Raw genomic sequence first — 13300 nt, forward strand, 5'->3', positions numbered from 1 at the left:
GGGCCTCCTTCATGTGATCGTAGGAGGTCATCACCTCCTCCGGTAGCTGGAGCAGCGTGTCCCGCCCTTCACTCAGGAATCGCCCCCACAGGCCTGCGCCCCAGTCTTTTCGGGGCACTCGATGGGAGGTCATGGCCACCTCGTAGGCCTTGAACCATTGTTGGATATCGTCATTCTTGTAATACTCCTTGACGACCTCCTTCGGGATATGCACCTTGGCCTCGGGGGGCGGTAGAGTGTCTCTAGTACTGGGGGTGTTGGTCCCTCCATTCTTGGCCTTGATCTCGAGCTCCTTGAGACTGCGCTCGTGCTCAAGAGTTAGTTTCTTTTCCTCCAACTCCCGGTGTCGTCTCTTCTCTTCTATTTCTTCTTGAAGGCGTAGCTGCTCGAGGGCCAGTTTCTTTTCTGCCAGCTGGAGTTCGCCGTCCAGTCGCAGTCGGGCGAGCTCTAGTTCGTGGCTCCGGACCTTTTCCCGCTCTCGTATTTCTTCTTCGGAGAGGCCGGTTTCTAGGCTCTTTCTTCCTCCGGTTGCCGGGGTCAGTGCGGTTGCTGTGGTCTCCGTCAGGGGCAAGGGCCCTTCTTCCTGGGAGGGGCCTGCCCCAGCCTCCAACCATGCCCTCAGAGATTTCTGCATCTCTTCCTTGGTACCGAGGCTGGTGGTTGCAATGCCTTTGTCTCTGCAGAACTGTTTTAATTCTTTGTGCGTATATTCTTCCAGCCGTTCGGGCTGGAACTCCATTGTCGCGTTGTTTTCCTGGCTGCTCATGATGCTATTCGTTTGGATGGGTAGCTAGTGGGTACTGGCTGGTACGTACTGCGTTCGGCTCGGATCCCGCCGCTGGCCACCAAATGTTGGAAGGCGGACCCCGAGGAGTCGGTGAGATCACCAAGGGGGGGGGCCCTCTCACTGCACGAAGTAGCCGAGCGCTGCCGAGAAGTCTCCTGAGAGATCCTTCTCCTATCACGTACTAGCACAGTAACACCACCACACCGGACTCAAGGAGGTTGTCTTAAGACAAGCAATTCTTTATCATCAATAAAAGGTTACGAGTTCAATATTTACACGAAGGGATCGAGGGATCCACCAAAAGTCTCAATGTCTCTTTGGAAGGGTAGGGGTAGCGGGACAGTCTTTGGCAGGAATGTGGTACGAGGGTACCTGGGGCCCAGTTCTTATCCTCAAGCTGGAGGACCTCCGATCTCGGAGGGGTCGAGCCGCGACGGCGTCAGCAGGGCTCTGGCGTACAGTTCGTGGAGAGCCGCGATTCAATCAGCAGGGCTCTCAAGATGGTTTCTGCTCAGCTCGAGCCGCGACGTCGTCAGCAGGGCTCCGAGGAAGGTTTCAGCGAGGTTGGGCCGCGACAGCGTCTACAGGGCTCCGATGTTCCAGGTGGTTCAGAAAGGGTTCACAAGAGGGAGCCGCGACGCAGTCAGCAGGGCTCGTGATGGTTCCGGCAAGAGTTCTTCTCCGTAGGGTCAGCCGCGATTCGATCAGCAGGGCTCTCGACTCCGGGATACAACTCCCGAGCTGTGGTAGGGTCGCCCCAGATATAGGTCTGGAGCCCTTTGATGTCCGGACCTATGCGCCCGAGGGGGCGGAGTGGCCGGGTGGAGGTGGCCAGACGCCCAGCAGGAGAGGCGCCAGGCCCATGGGAGTTGCAGGGTGATCACACCTCGAGAGGGGAGGACAGTTGGGGGTCCCATCGAGACTGTCCTCCGCCGGGGGCGATGAATGGTTCCTGCGGCACCCCCTGGCCAGTTCGTGGTGCCTCGATGTCGGGGCTTCGCTGGGGTCGAGGCCGGGTTGAGCGGGGTCGCGCCGGCTGGGGCACGGTGTGACGTGGATGCCAACAAGATGGCGGAGCCACGAGGAGTATGCGACCACGTGCAGCTCCGGGTGAAGGGCCTTGGTGCAGTCCAGACGGGTGGCCCGTGACGGCCGGGGCGGGGAACGGCCACAATCCAGGGGGTTAAGGACCACGCCACGAGGCCGGGTCCAACACCACCCCTGGCCTGGCCTTCCATTTTGACACAACTGGCTGATCACTCAGCTGGGGCAAGGTCGTGTAATCACCCCTTGCTTAGGTGTAGTATTCCTATACCTAACTTACATATAGACACATGTGTACCTATCAGTCACTCCTATGGCAGACCTTGACAATCCTGGAGGCAGAGTGCTTGGTAACATGTGAGATGGTGCTCTAGCATGAGCTGAGCCTGTCTGCAGCTTTCGGAACCTTGTCCTTATAGCTGTTCTATGATAAAGCCTACCATATACTCTTAAAGTGCCTTATAATCTTAGACGGTTATGGTAACTATGGTTTGGCTTTATCAAAACATGTCGTGTAAGGTGTCTAACACTAGGGAATTATACACCCATGCCATTTCTGGACATGAGAATATTATTCCCCCCTTCTAGAGGGAAAGACATGTTAAAATCATACTTCAACTGTTAGCCTCTGACCAAAGCCTCAGCATCACAAAATGGATGCTGCTGCCACGACACAAGTCTGACCTCCTGCAGCTGGGAGTGATCCCAGCCAGGGAGGCCTGGACAATAGGTTTCCTGCTTGGGGAGGTGCTAGCACCTCCCCAGACAGCCTTTAGTGTATTGGGGCAGGGTGGGCTGAAAGGAATGAGACATGCCTGGGGCACACAAGGTGTTCCTTGCATAGTCCAGTTCAAACCGGCGCTGGGGCACTCCAGCCCCAGCTCTGGCGCGAAACTGGACAAAGGGAAGTGGGTGTAACCACCCCCTCCCAGGTCCCACCCATAAGGCGTGACCTAGCAGGTATCCCAGCCCCCCAGATTAGTATAAGAGTGGGAGTTGGGCCTCAAGACTTTAGATTATCCTGAACCTGCAAAACTGAACAGAAACTCTGGACCTTCGACATTCGACGAAAGAAGAAGACTGAAGAATCTCCCTTGTAGCCAAGGAGTGGCTACCCTGTGCAAACAGGCACCATCAAGAGACTACCCTTTGCTTTGCGACCGTTCTACGAGGAACCGACTGCAGAGCCCGACCAGAGCCTTGACTTCAAGACTTCTCCGACCCTCATCCACATCTGCAGCAGAGCTGAGATCCGTGGAGGCGACGAGCAACGTGGGACCGGCTACCTGGGAAAAGTGGCTAGTAACTTACAGCGCAGCTTCTGAGGTACCCTCGAAGTTGTGCACCGGGGATTGAGAAGCCCCAACCCCAAGCACCATCTGCACCGAAGATCAGCCCCCCACACTCCACGAGTCCTGCGTGGGGCCCTTCAGCATTTTCCTGCTTGCCGCGTCTGTCCGGTTGCTTGCCCGCTGGCTAGTGGCCTCTGTGACGACGCACCCTGAAATCTTCTGCGCTGGTTTGGCTCCTCCAGACTGGCTCCCGCTTCTCTGCAAAGAAGAAGCACCCCAGACCTTCCTGGTCTGCACCAGAAGCAAGTCCTTCGTTCTTCGTGGGTTCCGCTTGCCAAGGCTTGGTGAGTCCTAGTCCAACTTCGACGCCGCCGACAGCAAGAGCCTTCGTGGGACAGCTCGCCTCCTGGTCCTGGTCGTCCTCGACGCTTCCTGGTCCTCCTGGCTGCAGCGACAAGCTTCACCTTCACCTGCAAGTCTTCACGACATCGCCTGGTTCCTTCCTGGTTCCACGTGGTCACTGGCTAGTGACCTTGACTCTGTCCCTTCTGCTTTCAGGTTTCTTCTCTTCTTGATCCCAGCCTTGGGATCCACCGGACACTCTTCACTGACTGCCTGTCAGCATCTTTCTTCAGGCATCCATAGGAGTCGACGACGAAAACGACGCATCTTCACCCCTATGCACCCGCAGCCTGTGGGCTAGGTAACTTGGGTACTCCGGTGCTCATCAGGATAGTGACTATCCTAGTGTCTAGTTTTCAAGTCTCAACTTCCTAGCTACTCCGGAAGTGTCCTAAATCTACCGTTTTCTAAACTGTACTATTGCTATTGACTTTTACGCATTACGCGTGAGTGTTTCCACTCTGCACACGAATCCCGTGGGCCTCCCACTTCCTAACTAACGCTAGTGTAGTGTAGCCCCAGCGATTCCCTAGGCCTAGGCCTACTCTATTTCCGTGACAGGGGTTCTTATACCACTTACTTAGTATATGGTTTGCGTGGCCCCTAGGGCCTAACTGTATTACTTACCTGTGTGACTTAATGTATGCATAAATAAGATTGTGTTGTACTTACCTCTAATCTCATAAAGAGTGCTGAGGGTTTGCTTAGAATAAATACACTTTATTTTATATATATATCTGTTGTGGTGTCCTTTCATTTGGTATTCAAGGGATTATATATGGTATCACAGCTGGCTTCACATGCCATTCAGAGTTTAGCCTAAGACTGCTCTTGTCCATGCTACCACTAGGATAGCTGGTCTATAAGGTTGACTTTACAACCAATCACCATAAGGGTATTTGGACTGATATAAGGTGTACACTATAACTAGTGACATCATACATCAGGCCAACTTCTCACACACGGCTTTCATGGTCTCGAGTTCTGACTTCATTCGAGCCATTTCGTCGTCCGCATGAGAACCGAAAAGCGAACTACCCGAAAAAGGCAGATTCAGAATTCTTGTCTGTGCTTCAGGTTTCAGAGCCGTCAGCCTTAGCCAAGAGGATCTTCTGGCGGAAATCCCATGAGCATACGAGTGTGCTGCCAACGTTGCTCCATCCGCTGCTGCGCTTATCACCTGGTTTGAAACTAGGCTGCCCTCGTGCAAGATCTTTTCAAAGTCCTTTCTGTCTTCGGAAGATACTTTTTCTATAAATCTCTGAAGGGAGTCCCATAGTGATCTGTCGTAGCGCCCCAGAAGCGCTGAGGCACTGGCAACTTTCAGACTAGAGGCCGCCGAGTCACATACTCTTCTCCCCCAAGAGTCTTGTGATTTACTTTCCTTATCCGGCGGCACTGTGGATGACGAAACCACTGAATGAGTTTTTCTGGCAGCAGCCGTGATTACAGAGTCCCAGGATCCTCAGGGGCCGGATGATATTTTTTAAGAATCCGCCCCGGCGCAGATTTGATAGTCGCGAGGAAGATATCCATTACCGGTTTAAGCAACCCAGGGACTAAAGGCAACAGTGGACGAGACACCGCTCGCTCATGAAGGGTCTCGAAGATGACAGAGGAGGTGGTTTCTTGAACAGGCATGGGAATGTTCAATTTTGTCGCTCCTCTGCACAACACATCTTGGAAGGTGGTGATGTCGTCCACTGGCGATACTCTAGATGGCGGAGTATCTGAGAGTGTGGGTGAGTAATCCCTTCTGGACGAACGGCTTGACAAGGAGGATGAGGGGGACCTCCGCCGCCTACTCCCCGATCTGATTGACTCTCTTCTATGAGAGGTGGACCTGGATCGCCTTCTGGGCGAGCGTGAGCGCCTTTGGAATTCTCTTCCTCGAGAATGGGATCTTGCTGGTCGTGATGGTTGATCCAGAGTCCTTAATCTTGTTAAGGAATCATTAACTGCCTGAATCATTGAAGTGTTCGGAGGTATTTCCCTGATGGGGCTCTGAGGCAGAGTATGGTCCTCGTCTTGAGACGTATGCTCCACTGGAGGAGCTGGAGAGAGACCCAACACCTCCGGTGATCCGGATCTTGATCTCGAGCCTTCAGAGGCTGAAGGTGAAATTGAAATAGGACGAGATGAATCGTGCTCCGATGTGGTATATACCAATCTATGAGGAGATTTGCATCTCGATACTGGTCTGAAAGTCAGACGAATGTGTGACGTTTCCTGGTATCCCACCGCGGAGGACCGTCTCGACGGTGATAGGCCTATCACTGGAGATCTGGACTTCGACGCCGAGTGGATAACCGGCGATGTGTCCTGCCTCGACGTCGAGAGCCTTGTCGTTGACGGAGGACTTGTCCTGGACGGAGGCCTAGAACCCAACGGGGAATCTCGCCTCGACGTCACTATCTTTTCCGAAGATTTGGAGACCTTAGACGACGGAGGCACCTGCCTCGACGTCGACTCCGACGGAGGCACCTGCCTCGACGTCGACTCCGATGGAGGCACCTGCCTCGACGTCGACTCCGACGGAGGCACCCGCCTCGACCTCGACTCCGACGGAGGCACCCGCCTCGACGTCGAATGTTCCGACGATGATCTTTGTCTCGACGTCGTCAGCACTTTCGAAGACGATCGCCTTTCTCTTGACGGCGAATCAGGTCTCGACGTCGAAGATCTTCCCGGATCTTTTGACAACGATCTTTGTCTCGACGTCAATGTAGATTTCGACGTCGAACGCCTGCGCTCTTCATGCGACGTTGACTTTTCTCTTGGTGTCGATTTCGACGTTGAGCGATGTCTATCCTTTGACGTTGAACGATGTTTTCTTGACGTCGATCGGCGATGAGCCTCCTTCGACGCCGAAGGATGTTTTCTTGACGTCGAAGTTGCCGACGACGAACAAATGCGCTTCGCCGCCGGATCGAGCGTCGACGTGACTTTCTTTTAGAAGCATGACTCCCCCTGGACTCCTCACCTCTCAGCGGCGATCACGCCGCTGGAGTCTTCGACGCCGAGCCCGACGCCGATGGAGAACAGACAGAGACCAGCTGCTTCGACGTCGACCGCTCCGAAAGGCCATAAAGCCTAATTCTCTCTCTCTCCTTCAAAGTCCTCTTTGAAAGGTCCTTGCAGTGACGATAGGAAGCAGAAGAGTGAGAATCCGGTAGACAGACGATACACACATCGTGTGTGTCTGAAGAGGCCTTCTTTTTGCCACAGGATGGACACGGCATGAATAAAGAAGGCATTTTTCTGACAGAAATTTTTTTTAAATCTAGTCAGAAAACACAGGAATACGCTTCCCCGACAGAATTTAATAAGAGGAAGCCAAAAAAATTACTATAAAAGTAACAATTCTTGACTGGAAAGTCAAAAATGAAGAGAGCTGAATTCCAGGGTCCTGACTGAAGGAGCCAGATAGAACAACTGACCCAACTGTCACCCCTGAGGCATGATGGGATATTGGAGTCAGGGCTGCCTTAAAGGCACGGTGCCAGTTTTTACCTGTACAAGGCTTTTCAGTCTCTATGGTATTGTATTGCAATGCAGCCTGCAGGCTAACAATGTTTTGTGGATCTGTGTTTTGCACAGTGTTCTCTTTTCTTTATCATGAGTTTTTTACCTCATTAAAAAAAAAAAAAGAAAAAAAAGAGATTTAGGTGTATTATTATACCTATGGTGCATTATTGGATATTTGTGTCTACATTGTCTAGCCTTCTATGGGGGCTGCATTTGCTTGGGAAAAAATAATATATGTTTATATATATACAGAGCTGTATATATATGTTCTTCATATATAATTTTATTATTTCCGGGGTCCCCGCACATGAGCGGGAATATTCAGTGCTTATGACTATTGATGAGGATCCCCTGGAAGAGAAGTGTTTTACACTTGTGGGCCCGAACATACACAAATGAATGAATATTTCTATATGCTCCGGGATCCCGCACGTGGGCGGGGATTATTCAGTGCTTATGACTATTGATGAATATTCCCTGGAAGAGAACCATATTTCCAGATCCTAAAACCACTTCATTTATTATTGTGTGAGGATGCCCAATTGAATGTACAATCTTTCAAATGACTAATTGTCTCAGTATTGTAGTACAACATTTTTCAATATCCATTACTGTAAATGTAGATCAAATCAAAAAAGTGTTTTAATAATATGTGTGAGAAGTTGGCCTGATGTATGATGTCACTAGTTCTAGTGTACACCTTATATCAGTCCAAATACCCTTATGGTGATTGGTTGTAAAGTCAACCTTATAGACCAGCTATCCTAGTGGTAGCATGGACAAGAGCAGTCTTAGGCTAAACTCTGAATGGCATGTGAAGCCAGCTGTGATACCATATATAATCCCTTGAATACCAAATGAAAGGACACCACAACAGATATATATATAAAATAAAGTGTATTTATTCTAGTCAAACCCTCAGCACTCTTTATGAGATTAGAGGTAAGTACAACACAGTCTTATTTATGCATACATTAAGTCACACAGGTAAGTAATACAGTTAGGCCCTAGGGGCCACGCAAACCATATAATAAGTAAGTGGTATAAGGACCACTGTCACGGAATAGGATAGGCCTAGGGAATCGCTGGGGCTACACTACACTAGCAACAGTTAGGAAGTGGGAGGCCCACGGGATTCAGGTGCAGAGTGGAAACACTCACGCGTAATGCGTAAAAGTTGATAGAAATAGTAGTTGTTAGAAATTTACAGTTTAAGGACACTTCTAAAGCAGCTAGAGAGTCGAGACTCGGAAACTAGACCCTAGGATAGTCACTACCCTTGTGAGCACCGAAGTACCCAAGTTACCTAGCCCACAGGCAGCGGGTGCATAGGTGTGAACTTGCGTCGGGTTTCGTCGTGGACTTCTATGGATGCCTGAAGGAAAGATGCTGACAGGCAGTCAGTGAAGAGTGTCCGGTGGATCCCAAGGCTGGGATCAAGAAGAGAGGAGACCTGCAAGCAGAAGGGACAGAGTCGTGGTCACTGGCTAGTGACCACGTGGAACCAGGAAGGAACCAGGTGATGTCGCGAAGATTGCAGGTGAAGGTGAAGCTTGTCGCTGCAGCCACGAGGACCAGGGAACGTCGAGGACGACCAGGACCAGGAGGCGAGCTGTCCCACGAAGGCTCTTGCTGTCGGCGTCGTCGAAGTTGGACTAGGACTCACCAAGCCTTGGCAAGCGGAACCCACGAAGAACGGAGGACTTGCTTCTGGTGCAGACCAGGAAGGTCTGGGGTGCTTCTCTTTTTCAAAGAAGCAGGAGCCAATCTGGAGGAGCCAAACCAGCGGTGAAGATTACAGGATGCGTCGTCACAAAGGCCACTAGCCAGCGGGCAAGCAACCGGACAGACGCGGCAAGCAGGAAAATGCAGACGGTCCCCACGCAGGACTCGTGGAGTGTGGGGGGCTGGTCTTCGGTGCAGATGGTGCTTGGGGGTGGGGCTTCTCAATCCCCGGTGCACAACTTCGAGGGTGCCTCAGAAGCTGCGCTTGAAGATACTAGCCACTTTCCCCAGGTAGCCGGTCCCACGTCTCTCGTCGCCTCCACGGATCTCAGCTCTGCTGTGGATGTGGATCAGGGTCGGAGAAGTCTGGAAGTCAAGGCTCTGGTCGGGCTCTGCAGTCGGTCCCTCATAGAACTTTAGCAAAGCAAAGGGTAGTCTCTTGATGGTGCCTGTTTGCACAGGGTAGCCACTCCTTGGCCACAAGGGAGATTCTTCAGTCTTCTTCTTTCGTCGAATGTCGAAGGTCCAGAGTTTCTGTTCAAGTTGCAAGTTCAGGATAATCTAAAATCTTGAGGCCCAACTCCCACTCTTATACTAATCTGGGGGGCTGGGATACCTGCTAGGTCACGCCTTATGGGTGGGACCTGGGAGGGGGTGGTTACACCCACTTCCCTTTGTCCAGTTTCGCGCCAGAGCTGGGGCTGGAGTGCCCCAGCGCCGGTTTGAACTGGACTATGCAAGGAACACCTTGTGTGCCCCAGGCATGTCTCATTCCTTTCAGCCCACCCTGCCCCAATACACTAAAGGCTGTCTGGGGAGGTGCTAGCACCTCCCCAAGAAGGAAACCTATTGTCCAGGCCTCCCTGGCTGGGATCACTCCCAGCAGCAGGAGGTCAGACTTGTGTCGTGGCAGCAGCATCCATTTTGTGATGCTGAGGCTTTGGTCAGAGGCTAACAGTAAAGTATGATTTCAACATGTCTTTCCCTCTAGAAGGGGGGAATAATATCCTCATGTCCAGAAATGGTATGGGGGTATTATTCCACAGTGTTAGACACCTTACACGACATGTTTCGATAAAGCCAAACCATAGTTACCATAACCGTTTAAGATTATAAGGCACTTTAAGAGTATATGGTAGGCTATATCATAGAACAGCTATAAGGACATGGTTCCGAAAGCTGCAGACAGGCTCAGCTCATGCTAGAGCACCATCTCACATGTTACCAAGCACTCTGCCTCCAGGATTGTTAAGGCCTGCCATAGGAGTGGCTGATAGGTACACATGTGTCTATATGTAAGATAGGTATAGGAATACTACACCTAAGCAAGGGGTGATTACACGACCTTGCCCCAGCTGAGTGATCAGCCAGTTGTGTCACAATGGAAGGCCAGGCCAGGGGTGGCATAATACATGCTGCAGCCCCTGGTAGGCCTAGGGTACACCTATGCCCTGGGTACCTAGGGTACACTGTACAGGGGCCAATAAGGTGATCCTATCCAAATGGGTTATGCACCTAAAGTACATAGTATCAATTTAGAGAGAGAACAGCAGGGCTGTGGGTCTGATTAGCAGGCCCACAGCCACATCTAAGTCGAAAACCAGTAAAGCAAAAGCAAAAAGTGGGGGTGAACATAGAAAGCAGACCCTACTCTCCTACAATATGACCTATCTAAAACTCAATTGCATTAAATATCTTGCTAAAATAGGCAACGCTTACCAATTCCTGGTGCCTCAGCTTCTTGGTAGAAAAACTGAAGAGTTCGCTTGCCACCCTTGTCAAAAAAATCATCAAAAGGCTGAAGCTGTTAAGACAAAAAATAATTCATCAATATCTTCTAAACTATGTTCTTCCACTCTTTATATAGCTAGTCTGTCATCATCAGTTCAGTCTTAAGATCTCAAAGCCATGTACAAACACAAAATTCCAATTGACACATTCAGACTTAAATTTCTTTTTTTTAAACTATGTCTTTTTCAACAATTGAGCAATATAACTCATCAATCAACTATACAAAAAATAACTACAATGTAGAGGATAGTGATAAACAACGAGAAAAGAGTGGAAGAGAACACATTACCCATGGAACAAAATGCAGCATTATTTTAACTGCCTCAAACCTCAATATATATTTTTAGGCAAGTCAACATATCGGGAGAGAAAACCAAAACCAAATTAAGTTTCTTTGTTTTTTTAAAGATCTTTTTATTAACAATCATTCAAGACATCTTTACATACACAGATAATGCAAAGCAGTACACATATTTTCCGTCAATTAACTTCTAAATTCAGTGGTTGATTTCCACCCTCGTGTAGTCCGGAACTGTTGTGGCGACTATGAATATAGGCTTTCAAACATACTCTGCTCTTTCCCCTAACCTCCCCCAACCCCCATCTCAGTGTCCCCTGTATGTCCTCCGCCATCCCAAAATCTTGTCTCATTTTCTTGGGCATCCTCTTGCTTTGTATGTTACTTTCTCAACCCCTGAACACCAATCCAAGTCTTCTTCCCATTCCAATAGGTCTGGTGGTCGACTCACCCCCACTTTTTGGCTATGTTTCTTTTTGCCACTATTGCCACTACTTTAAGCCATATGGTTGTATATTTGGGCCATCTTACCTCACCAGTCACACATAGCAGTAGCCATGGTGGCTCTCCTGGGATCTCTAATTCGGTTTCTTCAGACATGACTCGCGTCACTTCCTTCCAGAAGTTAAGGATGAAGCTACACTCCCAAATAATATGAAAGAAGGAGCCTATTTCACCATACCCCCTTGCACAGTATTTAGATATACAATGGCCCAATCGGTATGACAGTGTTTTTAACCTGTGGAGAATAAGTAGCTGAAGGAGACGGAATCGGGCCCTTATAGCTAATTCCCTCAGACTTTCTACTACCTCCTCCCAGTCGTCTTCTTCTAGAACTCCTAGCTCCATTTTCCAAGCCGTTCTCAGAGAGTCTATCGGATTAGGTGAGTTGTACATGATTTTCTTATACGTTAGTGAGGTGGCTCTGGTTACCATTGGATCCATGAATAGTCTGTCTTCCAATGGTGAGAGGTCTGGCAGAGTTTCCTCTTCCCTAATATGTTGGCGTAGACTCAGTGTGGCCAAGTTGTATATACTTGAATCTTTCTGTGTCTGCCATTTCGTATTAGATTTTTTGGTTTTCGAAGGTGAGCTGTGCCTTTCCCTCCAAATATCTCCCAAGCATTCAATCCCCAACAATTATCACTTTTTAAATCCTTTAGGGCCCCCACATCCCTCAAATGGTCACTATCCCACAGTGGAGTCTTCCCGTCAGCTTTCCTTCCCAGCCTATGTGTTTGGACGTTTCACGCCAAGCTCACACTACTGTCTGTATTTGTGGTGGGAGCTGTTTTTCTCTACTTCTACAGTATAGTGCTGCTAGATAGCCCCTTTCTAACATAGCCCAATGATGTGCTCGAAAGGCCAGATCACTGCGTTCGGTGAATGCCCATTCATTTACTACAATCAGTTATGAGGCCCAATAGTAATATTGAATGTCTGGAACTGTGAGCTCTCCTTCTTATAACCTGCTGGAGTTTACAAAGTGTTATTCTGGAGCAACATCTGTCTCATAGGAGTTTTCGCAGTTCTCTATCGATACCCTGAAACGCTGTCCTAGGTTTTTGTATAGGGTATTTTGTAAGGCGTAGAGTAGCCTAGGTACAGACATCATTTTTAAGATCACTGCCCTGCCCATCAAGGACACCGATTGTTTTCACCATCATTCCATGTAGTTCTTTAGTCGCTGTATCTGAGGATACAGATTATCGGGTAAGAAGTCCTCCTCTCCCGTGGATATCTTAAGACCCAGGTATGTAAACTTGTTTTTGAATACTAGTGGTGTTGTATCTGTCAGTCTCTGAGGGATGTCACCCGTCAAGAGTAAGATAAGGGACTTGTTCCAGGTTATCGTATACCCTGAGTAACTACCGAATAATTGGAATATATGCAGAACCCTATGTACTGACCAGTATGGGTTAACCAAATATAGGAGTATGTCATCTGCATACGGGGATATTCTGTCCTCCCAATCGCCTCCACCCTGTATGCCCGATATTGTTGGATCGTTGCGGACTCAGGCTGCCACGGGCTCTAGTGCCAGGGCAAAAATCATCTTAGAAAGCGAGCAGCCCTGCCTCGTGCCCTTTCTGAGTGGGAATGGGCGAGATACCTCTCTGTTAACTCTTACCCTAGCATGCGGGTCTTGATACAGGAGCTTTACCCACGCACAGAAGCTGGGTCCGAAGCCCAATCAGTACAGAGCTGCGAACATTAACTGCCATTCAATACTGTTGAATGCCATTTGCGCATCCAGGGAGAGGAGCACCACCTCTTCAGTGTGTTTCATTCTTCTCTAGTGCAGCACCCTATACAGTCTTCATAAGTTAAGCCGCGTGCCCCTATGCAGCATGAACCCCAATTGGTCTGGATGCACCAGTGTGGAGATAACCACAGGATCTGGTCGCCAGTGCCCATGGCAGCACTTTTGCC

General features: G+C 49.7%; 1 protein-coding gene across 1 annotated transcript in view; it reads right to left on the minus strand.

Moving 5' to 3' along the window:
* DNAH8 (dynein axonemal heavy chain 8) overlaps positions 1–13300 on the minus strand; it is a 13985216-nt gene that overhangs the window by 13528536 nt on the left and 443380 nt on the right. Inside the window, exon 4 of the mRNA XM_085610239.1 lies at positions 10498–10582. Within this exon, the coding sequence (XP_085466365.1) occupies positions 10498–10582 (85 nt within the window). The remainder of the gene's footprint in view (positions 1–10497; positions 10583–13300) is intronic.

The sequence above is a fragment of the Triturus cristatus genome, chromosome 6, assembly GCF_964204655.1.
Source record: "Triturus cristatus chromosome 6, aTriCri1.1, whole genome shotgun sequence".
NCBI classification, from domain to species: domain Eukaryota; kingdom Metazoa; phylum Chordata; class Amphibia; order Caudata; family Salamandridae; genus Triturus; species Triturus cristatus.